The sequence below is a fragment of the Salvelinus sp. IW2-2015 genome, linkage group LG3, assembly GCF_002910315.2.
Source record: "Salvelinus sp. IW2-2015 linkage group LG3, ASM291031v2, whole genome shotgun sequence".
Classification (NCBI taxonomy): Eukaryota; Metazoa; Chordata; class Actinopteri; order Salmoniformes; family Salmonidae; genus Salvelinus; species Salvelinus sp. IW2-2015.
The window spans coordinates 32121386-32134319 of NC_036840.1; the positions used below are offsets into that span (position 1 = coordinate 32121386).

Genomic DNA, 12934 nt, shown 5'->3' on the forward strand with positions numbered 1-12934 from the left:
GTTGTTCCCCGCACTAGCCTGAAGGTGCGTGCCTTAGCCCGGTACCTCCAGTTCCGGCCACCACGCCAGCCAGGCCTAAACAGTGCGTCTTCAGCCGGTCAGAGTCTGCCGTGCTGCCAAGCGGCGCCTGAACTGCCCGTCTGCAAGCGGCGCTGAACTGCCCGCTGCCAAGCGGGACGCCTGAACCGTCCGTCTCCCCCCAGCGCATCTGAGCCACCTAGGCCTAGCCTCGCTCCCCAGCGCCATCTGAAGCCATCCGTCTCCCCAGCGCCATCTGAGCCATCCGTCTCCCCAGCGCCATCTGAGCCAGTCCGTCTCCCCAGCGCCATCTGAGCCATCCGTCTCCCCAGCGCCATCTGAGCCATCCGTCTGCCCAGTGCCGTCTGAGCCATCCGTCTGTCCCGAGCCATTAGAGCCGCCCGTCTGTCCCGAGCCGTCAGAGCCGATAGTCAGTCAGGAGCCGCTAGAGCCATTCGTCAGACAGGATCTGCCAGAGCCGCCAACCAGACAGGATCTGCCAGAACCGCCAGCCAGCCATGAGCGTCCAGAGCCGTCAGCCAGCCATGAGCGTCCAGAGCCGTCAGCCAGCCATGAGCGTCCAGAGCCGTCAGCCAGCCATGAGCAGCCAGAGCCGTCAGCCAGCCATAGCAGCCAGAGCCGTCAGCCAGCCATGAGCAGCCAGAGCCGTCAGCCAGCCATGAGCAGCCAGAGCCGTCAGCCAGCATAGCAGCAGATCCGTCAGCCAGCCATGAGCAGCCAGATCCGTCAGCCAGCCATGAGCAGCCAGATGCGTCAGCCAGCCATGAGCCGTCCAGCCAGGATCCGCCAGAGCCGTCCAGCCAGGATCCGTCAGAGCCGGCCAGCCAGGATCCCAGCCAGCCAGGATCCGCCAGAGCCAGCCAGCCAGGATCCGCCATTCAGTCCGGTGCTGCCCTTCAGTCGAGCTGCCGTACCTCAGTCCGGAGCTGCCCCTTATCCTGGGGCTGCCCTTATCCTGGGCTGCCCTTATCCTGGTGCTGCACCTTATCCTGGTGCTGCACCTTATCCTGGTGCTGTCCCTTATCCTGGTGCTGTCCTTATCCTGGTGCTGTCCTATCCTGGTGCTGTCCTTATCGTGCTGTCCTTAGTCCGGTGCTGCCCCTTAGTCCGGTGCTGCCCTTCAGTCCGGTGCTGCCCTTCAGTCCGGAGCTGCCGTACCTCAGTCCGGAGCTGCCCCTTATCCTGGTGCTGCCCTTAGTCCGGTACTGCCCCTTAGTCCGGTGCTGCCTCTTAGTCCGGTGCTGCCCCTTATTCCAGTGGGTTAAGAAAGCGGGTAGTGACTATGGTGGGTGGGGACCACGACCAGTGCCGCCGCCGTGACGGAAGCCCACCCAGACCCATCTCTCTCTGACAACAGGGCACACTGGACTCTCAAGGCGTACTATAGGCCTGATGTGTGGTACCGGCACTGGTGGTACCGGGCTGAGGACACGCACAACAGGGCGAGTACGGGGAGAAGGAACAGTGCGTACAGGGCTCTGGAGACGCACATGAGGCTTGGTGCGTGGTACCGGAACTGGTGGTACCGGACTGGAGACACGCACCTCAAGGCTAGTGCGGGGAGCGGGAAGCGGGAACAGGACACACTGAGTTCTCAAAGCGCACTGTAGGACTGGTGCGTGGTACCGGAACTGGTGGTACCGGGCTGAGGGCACGCACCTCAGGACGAGTGCGGGGAGAAGGATCAGTGCGTACAGGGCTCTGGAGACGCACAGGAGGCTTGGTGCGTGGTGCCGGGACTGGAGGCACTGGGCTGGAGACACGCACCACAGGGAGAGTGCGTGGAGGAGGAACAGGGCTCTGGAGACGCACTGGAAGCCTGGTGCGTGGTGTCAGCACTGGTGGTACTGGGCTGGGAACACACACCACAGGGCTAGTGCGAGGAGCAGTAACAGGACGCACAGGACTCTGGAGACACACAGGAAGCTTGGTGCGTGGTACCGGACTGGAGACACGCACCATAGGGCTAGTAAAGTTTGATTGGCACAACAACATAGTATTGTGAGGCAAGATGATGGCTACAGGGAGTAGCTTCAGACAATAAAACGTCAATCTGCAGCTTTTTTAGTTAAAGCTTCACCCCCATTGACAAAGAATGTGGCTGTTTGATCAGCTTCTATGGAAACTGCAACTCTGACACACTCTCCCTCCAAACACTCACCTAGAGGTTAAAACTCCACTGTGTCTTTGCCAATGGTTCTTACTGAGAAAGATAGCGGTGCCAACAAGCTAAAGTCCTCCTCCCTATCCTCAATCTTTAGATGAAATGTATCCGTTTGAGCAATTTCTCAAGAGCAATCTTTCACAATTGCATATTTCATCACAAGGCATTGAAATGCATGGTTACCAGGTTCAGAAATGCTTACTTAAAAGGAGAAATTTCACTTGTGGCCAGACAGTTTATCCTAGCCACCATGCTTCTACATCTGCAATGTCTGCTCTCTGGAGTTTCAGGCTCAGTTTCTATATAAGCACCTGTGACAACTGCTGATGTCAAAAAGGGCTTATAAATACATTTGATTGTTTCAGTGTTGGTGAGCCACAGTGGTGTAAAGTACTTTAAATAATTTTTTACTACAGTCATTTTTTGGGGTATCTGTACTTTACCACTACATTCCTAAAGAAAATGTACTTTTTACTCCAAGCGTTTGACACCCAAAAGTACTCGTTACATTTTGAATGCTTAGTAGGACAGGAAAAGTCCAATTCAAGCACTTATCAAGATAACAAATCCATGGTCATCCCTACTGCCTCTGATCTGGCAGACTCACTCAGCACACATGTTTTGTTTGTAAATGATGTCTGAGTGTTGGAGTGTCCCTTGCTATTAGGAAAAAAATAAAATAAATTGTGCCATTTGATACATAAGTATATTTTCACAATTACATTTACTTTTGATACTGAAGTATTGTATATTTAAAACCAAATACTTTTACTAGGTGACTTTCACCTGAGTAATTATTTTTACTTTCAGGTATTTTCCCCACCTCCGGGTAGCCACATCACAGGATACCCTAAGCACAACCTCTTTCCTTATACTACTATAGCGGAGCCAATCACACTAAAACTTTAACATATTCACCTAAACCAATACAATGTCTCTACGTCACAGGTAAGGATGTAGGTATAAGGAAGTGCAGGTAAGGAAGTTCATGCACGTAGCACCAACCCAGTGAAAATAGAGCCTATCATTCATGCTATCTATCAGCAAGGCCATTAGGCCCTCGTAAAAAACAGAAGCGCTCTAATTCCAATTAGCAAAACAGATCAAATATATTGGCCAGCTCCAAATAATCAATAAACAGAACAAAATCAAGCTGGTAAAAGTAACCAGTCAGAGAAAGATTGATAGATACAAAAATAGAAAAAGTAAATATTTGAACACACATGCTAGCCTATGTAGGACACATAGCCAAGGGGACACCAWCCACCGCACATAGGGCTGCAGGTGTCCGGCGGTAGGGTTTAGGGTTACAACGCTTAGACAKCGYGGTGAAGAGGTTAAGACGAGAGAAACTTAACTGCATGATCCCTTCGGCTAGCTCCGGCACCGCACCTGACTCCAGCTCCATTCTGCCTGATGGCTGCTCGAGTGTTTGTGACTGTAAGTGGACAGAGGAGGCCTGGGCGAGGCAGAGTGTATCGTTGCTCCTCAGCTGGCCTGGTTAGATTATATGAGGAAGGCAACGTRAGCCCGGWGAGTGATCTGAGCAGYCTTGGCAAGGGCGCACTATGGGGGAAGAGTCAGGTTCCTGWCAAACGCTAAACACCACGGYGACAATGATGACTGCTGGGCTGGCTCCCCCATCTTCCCTCTCCCCTCTTCAATGCCTAACCACTTTGCRTGGGCCAGAGCAGGGTAATGAGAGAGGGGAAAAGAAGATGCGTCTTGACACTGACAGATGTCTAACTGGTGCGACAGGCAATTTGTACACAGTCCCTGACAAATCAACAAATGAGCACCCTCCTTTCCTCATCTCATGTCTCTCATGAGCATTGATTGGACAGGACAGGACAGTACAATTGGGGTGCATTTACACAAGTCCAAWTATGATATTTWTTCCACTAATTGGTCTTTTGGCTAATCACATCAGATCTTTCCACATCAGCTCCTTYTCAGAGCTGATCTGATTGGTCAAAGACCAATTAGTGTAAACACATCCTTAGTCTCCATTGCATCTCCCAACCAGATCAGTGATAAACAAAAATAAACAAGGTTACAAGCAAARGAGACCATGTAAGATAATTGGGATGTAACCCAAGAGACAGGAACCTCCCAGCTAGCACATTTATTTCCTTGGAAGTTGTGGGAACGAACATTTTTGGTTTCCCATTATTTCTGGAAACAAAGCCATATGCTTCCTGACCGGTAAAACTGGACATTTTTTAAAGGTTCTGAGAATGGAAGTGAACATTTAGTTYCTTCTGGGAACATAMATTTTTAGGTTGCAGGGAGGTTCTGAGAACGTTTTGCTATGGTTTCCTGAAAGTTTTCCTGGGAGRTGTTATTAACGTTCTGAGAAGGTAATTAAATAAMGTTTTTAGAATGTTTCACTATGACTTTTAATAACACTGCTAGCTTAGTTGAACTGTTTTGAACTTCAAGCACTCGTAAGACACACAGAAATGCATTCGCTTAGGCATTAATCATGCAAATACAATTCCTTTTTATTTTGGAATGGCATCAGTGGGATTCAAACCTATGATCTTCTGTTCTCTGTCCATGGAATCAATCCATTGCRCCACTAGGATAGAGCTAGCATGCCAGTTTTTTTTAAACTCATGCAAGCTGTTCAGTTTAGTCTATTCTAACAGGCCCCGTTTCAAAGAAAAAACACTCATTAAGATCAGGTGTGAACACACTTAACAAGATAGAGGAGGATAGAGAGAGTTTTGTTGATGCCGAGAACAGAATGTGTATGTTTTTAAATAACATCCTTAGAACTTTCTTTGAACATTACTAATGTTGTGTTTTTTTCTGGAAAGTTTTCTTAATGTTATGAGAAACTGTAGGAAATGTTATACTGAAGTACTGAAATTCTCACTTAAGAAAGATATGGTTCTTAGAACATTATGTGCTAGCTGCGTTTWGAACTWTATGAGCTATCTGGGTATCCTGTACCATTCCCAGAATATTGTGGGTAGWTTGTATGCAAAAATAACCATAGGACAACCACGCTCTCACCAACATATGGTTCTCAGAACATTATGTGTTAGCTGGGCTAGGCCTTTGGCCCTGRGCAGCAGAGGGCATTTGGCTTCAGGTTAAAGAGCRAGACGGGGTCAGAGATAGGGTGCTGGGGTCACTGAGCCAATCAGGTCATTCATGCGTTCTTAATCAGAGGGAGTGACAATACACAGACAGACAGAGGGAGATATGAGTGTAATTATTCTTTTTTTGCCTTTATTTAACTAGGCAAGTCGGTTAAGAATAAATMATTATTTATAATGACAGCCTACCGGGGAACAGTGGGTTAACTGCCTTGTTCAGGGGCAGAACGACAGATTTTTACCTTGTTAACTCAGAGATTCGATCCAGCAACCTCCAACACTCTAACCATTAAGCTACCTGCCGCCCCTGTAGTGTAGTGACTGTAGTGACGCCTCTTGCACTGAGATGCATTGCCTAAGACCGCTGCGCCACTCGGGAGCCCAATTTGCCAATTGACAGTGGGTGTGTGTGTAGATTGACAGTGTGTGTGTGTGTGTGTGTGTGTGTGTGTGTGTGTGTGTGTGTGTGTGTGGCCAAAGCGTAACTGAAAACACTAAGCTGAATATTGAATTTCTACCTTAACTGTAGTAGAGCCACTTAGCGGAAGCCTCACGAATGGACTGCATGCAAAATGTTCCTTTCTACAACTGAACGAGAACGCGGCGGTCATCTTGGGCCAATTGGAGCCGGAATGGCAGAAAACGAACAAGTCGATTGGGAAACAGAATGGAAGAGACCCTTAGGGAGAGAATCGAACATACCCCCCTCCTTCCCTGCCCCTTCATCCAAAGTACCTGAACACTCTTTGCAAACAGCTCTTCTTACCAAGTCAGAAGCAAATGAGAAAAAATATTAAAAAACAAATATCATTGGATTCTCAATTTATCCTCTATACTGATTCACACAAGTACACGTTTCTCTTTTCTTTCTTAAATAAATTGATCGAGTATTGAACAAAGTATTGAGAACTCATTTACATTTGCTAATTAGAATTATGGAACACATTATTGAAAGGTGGGAGGGATTTCAAATAAGAGCGCTTCAACCAATCTGGATGATTAAAAATGTATTAACAGGTTGCTACCATTCATAAACAATGACAGAAGCAAGGACACCGACCAACTAGTATCCCTCTTCCAATTAGAAACGCCCCATTCTCTCCTAAAACCAAACAGAATCAAATAGTAATATATTACTCATTATTCCATTCTAAGTCTTTCATAAACCTCATACTTCCCAGTGTTTTAGAAAGTGGTTTGCTGGAAAAATCAGCTTTTTGCTGTTGTACACAAGTCTCATCTATGGTGAAGAGCACAGGATGCTGGTGGCTGTTTTTTGACATCTTTCAGGCTTGTCTTTGGGTGAGGGTAAAGGGGTTTATTTGGAATGTCATAGAAAGGTGACAGTACGTCAACATCTCCCTTTCGGCTTTCTGCATCCATGACCTGACCATCTGTCGTCCTAGGCAGTCTTCACTGTGCTGCAAGGAATATAACTATTCATTATCACCTGCAGTATCATGGCAACCCTTTCACTACTCTACTTCCACTGTTCTGAACTGCACATTTGTAATCTTTTATGCGTGCATCTCAACGCTGGCCAGCCTTCTTTAGTTTATTTAGTAAATTTTTCTTAACTCTATTTCTTGAACTGCATTGTTGTTTAAGGCTTGTAAGTAAGCATTTCACTGTAAGGTCTACACCTGTTTGTATTCGGTGCACGTGACAAATAAAAATTAGATTTGATATATCAAAAACATTAGCTCAATTTTTTCTTCCAACCAAAACAGCAACTGTAGATTTAGAAAAACTGAAAAACTAAAGATAAGTTTTAGTAAAATATGCAATACAGATCACCTCAACTCTTCTACTCTGTTTTTTTTTTTGGAAGCTTAAATGCTTTTTAAGGAGAGAAATACAATCCACTGGAGATTTTTCAAGGCTTTTGGCAATACTCTCCCCTACAACTATACATCCAACGGTGAAGTTCAGAGAGAGACTGGGTGCTGGGAAACAGGGGGGTGAAAAGGAGGGAGGTTTTTGTCAACGTGGTAACCACATCTCCCTCCCCTCTGCTTTCCTCTAGGTACTTAGAACTCTGCTTCAACCCCCTGCATGAAAATTAATAACAGAAACAAAACTTCTAGCTCAAAAAGGCAGCCATTTCCTTGGCTAAACTGTTCAAGTCTATCAAATACAATAGTAGGAAATATTTTCGGGACCCCCCCACCCCCCAAGTTGGACAAGGCTGGGGTACAATGGTCCCCAAATATAAAATTCACAAGTGGGATGCCCAGGGTTTTTTTCTTCTTCTTTGTCCACCCAAACCACCGACACCTCTAGCAGAGAGGCTATCCTTCAGTTATCCAGCCCAGGGGCTTGGATTGGGGCAGGGAGAGGCTCCTCAGCCCCCTGTTCTCCTCCTGGCCCTCAGTGTTCTCCTCGTCACTGTCGTCTGGGCTGATGGCGGGCTGGTGAGGGTGAAGCTGGGCGAGGGGTTGCTGTAGCCCGGAGACAGGGGCTGTAGGTGGACCCTTTGGGGCTAGTTGGTGAGTAGGTGGGGTGAGGTTGGAGAGTATGTTGGGAGGTAGGGAGTACTTGGGGCGGTGGGGGTGTAGGTGGGCGAGGTGGGTGAGTAGGTGGGCGAAGTGGGGCGATACTTGGGCGTCGTCGGTGAGTAAGTTGGAAGGTGGTGAGTATTTGGGAGAGGTCGAAGAGTACTTGGGCGAGGTGGGGAGTATTTGGGGGAGGTGGGGGTGCTCTGGAGAACTGGGGGAGTAAGAGGGAGACGTAGGGGTGTATTTGGGCGAGGTGGGAAGTAGGAGGCGAGCTGGGGCTGTAAGAGGGGAACTGGGGGTGTAGGTGGGCGACTGGGGGGTGTAGCGTGGGCTGAAAAAAAAAAAAAAAAAATTAACTGCAGATAAAGTAATGAGAGAGAAAAGCTAAGGAAGCAGAGAGTGAGAGAAAGGCTGAAAAGAGTAAGAACRGGGTGTGAGAGTGTGGCATTAGTGAGACAAAATGATCAGAATAGAATAAGAAAGAGTTGTGAATGACTTTGTGGCATGAGTATTTGTTTATCTTAATGATTAACTATTCAGCCACTATTCCTTCAGCATAGCAACATAACCAAACTAACCAGYATTCATATGGCCTCTCCCATAGACACACCTTGTATGGGGAACACTTACCTGACTGAGTGCCCATTATATAGTGATATGACCTCCTACACAGTGACACACTGCATTATCACCAGCCTGGARATTCTTATGTGGTTCTACAGGGACCTAATTACACTTTGACCCTTGGGGATTCCTTAATGATGATAGTGGGCTGGGCTGACGTTACTATTTCTTAACACTTACATTTTGACTTATGTGGGGCGCTGATTTTTAGGAGYGGTGTCCAGCAAACTCCATAACTTGAACCTTGTTCCACATAGTACGTTTTTTGTAAAGTCAGTCCGGACAATGGTGTCTGCTAAATGTGTACATCTGTAGTTTCTCTCATTTGGTCAATATTTCAGACTGTKATATTGATATGTATTGATTTAATCAAGGCAATCTAAATTGGCACATTTTGAGGCCCGTCTACATCCTCAGTACTTCCCTGGAACATCCCATTTTGGTTGCGGTGAGGATGCAGGGTTTGATTACCAAATACACCAACCAAGATGGAAAAAGAGAAGTCCACATTCTAAATAGACTCAAGTGTGTGACTGTGACTCAGTGTACTATATCAGGTGACAGGAAAATAGTCATCTTTGGCATTCAATCAGTATTAGGCTCCAGTTCCATTTCAGCCTCTACACTTTGTGTTCACAGATCTCAAATAACTAATGGTCTCACCAAGCCCTCTCATAGGCTTAATGGAGTGTCTACCATGTTTCTTTCACCTATTCATATTTTCCAGATCTTTTGACACTGAATGTTTAGGGGCTAGGGTTAGCGGCTAATGTTTGAAATGGAACTAGGCCCTAACATCTGTAGCCATGGTGACAGCTGGCTCTATGTCACTAAACCATAAACCAAGGCGAAGATGTGTAAGGAAATGAAGCAAGCGCTCCTGTCATGCAGGGTTGTTAACTAGATGAGATTAATTGTATTGCAGTAGCTATGATATCTATAGTGATGTGCCCTGAAAAAGAAACCAATAGCCCTTATAGCGGTTTTATTGYATAGTCATATGGGGTTTATTGATCAAAACTTCAGATCCAGAATGCGTTCTCCCTAACCCCAAATTCTAGTTTTACCCAGTAGAAGATAAGATCTATGGAATACTTCCTCTTATACATATCCACTTATATAAAAGGGATTTGTTAAATCACTCAGTTTACAACAATTCTTACAAATAAGACACACAACCTGTAGTAAAACTTTATTTTTTCTCAAGTCCAAAAAACAAAACATACAGMGAATGACATATTGGATTGATTTCAATACAGTGGCAATTTATTTTAATCATTCATTTTCCCCAGACACCCTGTCCAGTCTTTTCTCCAACTCAAGAAAACCCTGTCTCTCCTACGACACACACACACACACACACACACACACACAACCAGGAGTCCTGGTATGTTTGAATTGACGACACAGGTAAATCAATGGGATATGATGGTAGTGGACAAAGTCACCATGTCATGAGGCGATGATGGGAGAGACCAACTGCATGGATTTCAACAGTGTATTGCCAATACCTGTATCCAATGCAGGTGGTACAGTCCAGTCAATTCAAAATCACTCCTGTTGAAACACATTTGGTAGACAGGGCGAGTTGTACCAAATACGTTCCCGACCATGAACCAGATTAAGATCCCGACAACTCCAGACTGCATCCGAGTACCAGTCCCACCATGGAAGTCCACAGGGATCGAATTCCATTCCCTCAGGACTCCCAGTTCCATACAGTACTCCACCCCCTTCCCTCCCACCCACGCCGAGATTCCCAATCACAGGTACATACACTGGTAGAAAAAAGGACAAACACGGATTTCAGAAAATAATCAGTATCACTTGTGGATGAAGAGGGGGGGAGGGAAAGCCAGCTAGTCCAATCAAATGCCTGTCCTATTGCTTGGAGGGAACACCAGAGGAAACTGAACAATCTGTGTTCCATAGTCATACAGGCAAGAGAATCAAACACTTGTCCACTTCATCAATCAAACTAGGCCTAGTAAAGTGTAAGAGCACCCGGAAGTGAATGTTAAGTTTGTCTATGCTTGGTCCGTGGTTTTCATAAACTTCAAGGATTCACTGACGCACTAATGTAGTGGGTAGGGGGATTTAGAGGCCAAAAGTGCTCCGAAATGGCTGGTCTCCTTTGTTAAAAATCACTGAACTRAAACTGACGCTTCTAGAGAAGTTTTGTCAACTCAACTGAGGGCCTATGTCGCCCTCCAGTGGCCAARAGCGTAACTGAAAACACTAAGCTGAATATTGAATTTTCTACCTTAACTGTAGTAGAGCCACTTAGCGGAAGCCTCACGAATGGACTGCATGCAAAATGTTCCTTTCTACAACTGAACGAGAACGCGGCGGTCATCTTGGGCCAAATTGGAGCCGGAATGGCAGAAACTGAACAAGTCGATTGGGAAACAGAATGGAAGAGACCCTTACGGGGAGAAATCGAACATACCCCCTTCCGTTCCCTGCCCCTTCATCCAAAGTACCTGAACACAGACCCTCTTTGCAAACAGCTCTTCTTACCAAGTCAGAAGCAAATGAGAAAAAAAAACGTTAAAAAAAAATATCATTGGATTCTCAATTTATCCTCTATACTGATTCACACAAGTAGTACGTTTCTCTTTTCTTTCTTAAATAAATTGATCGAGTATTGAACAAAGTATTGAGAACTCATTTACATTTGCTAATTAGAATTATGGAACACATTATTGAAAGGTGGGAGGGATTTCAAATAAGAGCGCTTCAACCTAAATCTGGATGATTAAAATGTATTAACAGGTTGCTACTCATTCATAAACAATGACAGAAGGACACCGACCAACTAGTATCCCTCTTCCAATTAGAAACGCCCCATTCTCTCCTAAAACCAAACAGAATCAAATAGTAATATTATCTCATTATTCCATTCTAAGTCTTTCATAAACCTCATACTTCCCAGTGTTTTAAGAAGTRGTTTGCTGGAAAAATCAGCTTTTTGCTGTTGTACACAAGTCTCATCTAATGGTGAAGAGCACAGGGATGCTGGTGGCTGTTTTTTGACATCTTTCAGGCTTGTCTTTGGGGTGAGGGTAAAGGGGTTTATTTGGAATGTCATAGAAAGGTGACAGTACGTCAACATCTCCCTTTCGGCTTTCTGCATCCATGACCTGACCATCTGTCGTCCTAGGCAGTCTTCACTGTGCTGCAAGGAATATAACTATTCATTATCACCTGCAGTATCATGGCAACCCTTTCTACTACTCTACTTCCACTGTTCTGAACTGCACATTTGTAATCTTTTATGCTGTTCATCTCAACGCTGGCCAGCCTTCTTTAGTTTATTTAGTAAATATTTTCTTAACTMTATTTCTTGAACTGCATTGTTGGTTAAAGGCTTGTAAGTAAGCATTTCACTGTAAGGTCTACACCTGTTGTATTCGGTGCACGTGACAAATAAAATTAGATTTGATATATCAAAAACATTAGCTCAATTTTTTCTTCCAACCAAAACAGCAACTGTAGATTTAGAAAAACTGAAAAACTAAAGATAAGTTTTAGTAAAATATGCAATACAGATCACCTCAACTCTTCTACTCTGTTTTTTTTTTTTTGGAAGCTTAAATGCTTTTTAAGGAGAGAAATACAATCCACTGGAAGATTTTTCAAGGCTTTTGGCAATACTCTCCCCTACAACTATACATCCAACRGTGAAGTTCAGAGAGAGACTGGGTGCTGGGAAACAGGGGGGTGAAAAGGAGGGAGGTTTTTGTCAACGTGGTTAACCACATCTCCCTCCCCTCTGCTTTCCTCTAGGTACTTAGAACTCTGCTTCAACCCCCTGCATGAAAATTAATAACAGAAACAAAACTTCTAGTTCAAAAGGCAGCCATTTCTCCTGGCTAAACTGTTCAAGTCTATCAAATACAATAGTAGGAAATATTTTTAGGGACCCCCCCCACCCCCCAAGTTGGACAAGGCTGGGGGTACAATGGTCCCCAAAATATAAAATTCACAAGTGGGATGCCCAGGGTTTTTTTCTTCTTCTTTGTCCACCCAAACCACCGACACCTCTAGCAGAGAGGCTATCCTTCAGTTATCCAGCCCAGGGGCTTGGATTGGGGCAGGGAGAGGCTCCTCAGCCMCCTSTWCTCCTCCTGGCTCCCTCAGTTGTTCTCCTCGTCACTGTCGTCTGGGCTGATGGCCGGGCTGGTGAGGGTGAAGCTGGGCGAGGGGTTGCTGTAGCCCGGAGACAGGGGGCTGTAGGTGGACCCTTTGGGGCTAGTTGGTGAGTAGGTAGGGGAGGTGGGAGAGTATTTGGGCGAGGTTGGAGAGTATGTTGGGGAGGTAGGGGAGTACTTGGGGCTGGTGGGGGTGTAGGTGGGCGAGGTGGGTGAGTAGGTGGGCGAAGTGGGGCTGTACTTGGGCGTCGTCGGTGAGTAAGTCAATAGGGCAATTTTGGGGAAAAGGTCAACGGAACAGTAGAGAGAGTCAGGGCATGAGTCAACGGAACAGTAGGAGAGGTCAGC

The 12934-nt window shown here is 45.9% G+C and overlaps 1 protein-coding gene and 1 pseudogene across 1 annotated transcript; both read right to left on the reverse strand.

Annotated features, from left to right (window-relative positions):
- Positions 1–7601: 7601 nt before the first annotated feature.
- The window catches only part of LOC111980799 (DNA-directed RNA polymerase II subunit RPB1-like), a 6049-nt pseudogene continuing 716 nt past the window's right edge, over positions 7602–12934 (reverse strand).
- Positions 9612–12844, reverse strand: LOC139023301 (DNA-directed RNA polymerase II subunit RPB1-like; the record flags this gene model as incomplete). Its single annotated transcript, XM_070436182.1, has 1 exon — positions 9612–12844. A coding segment is annotated over one exon (273 nt), but the record flags the coding sequence as incomplete, so codon positions are not given.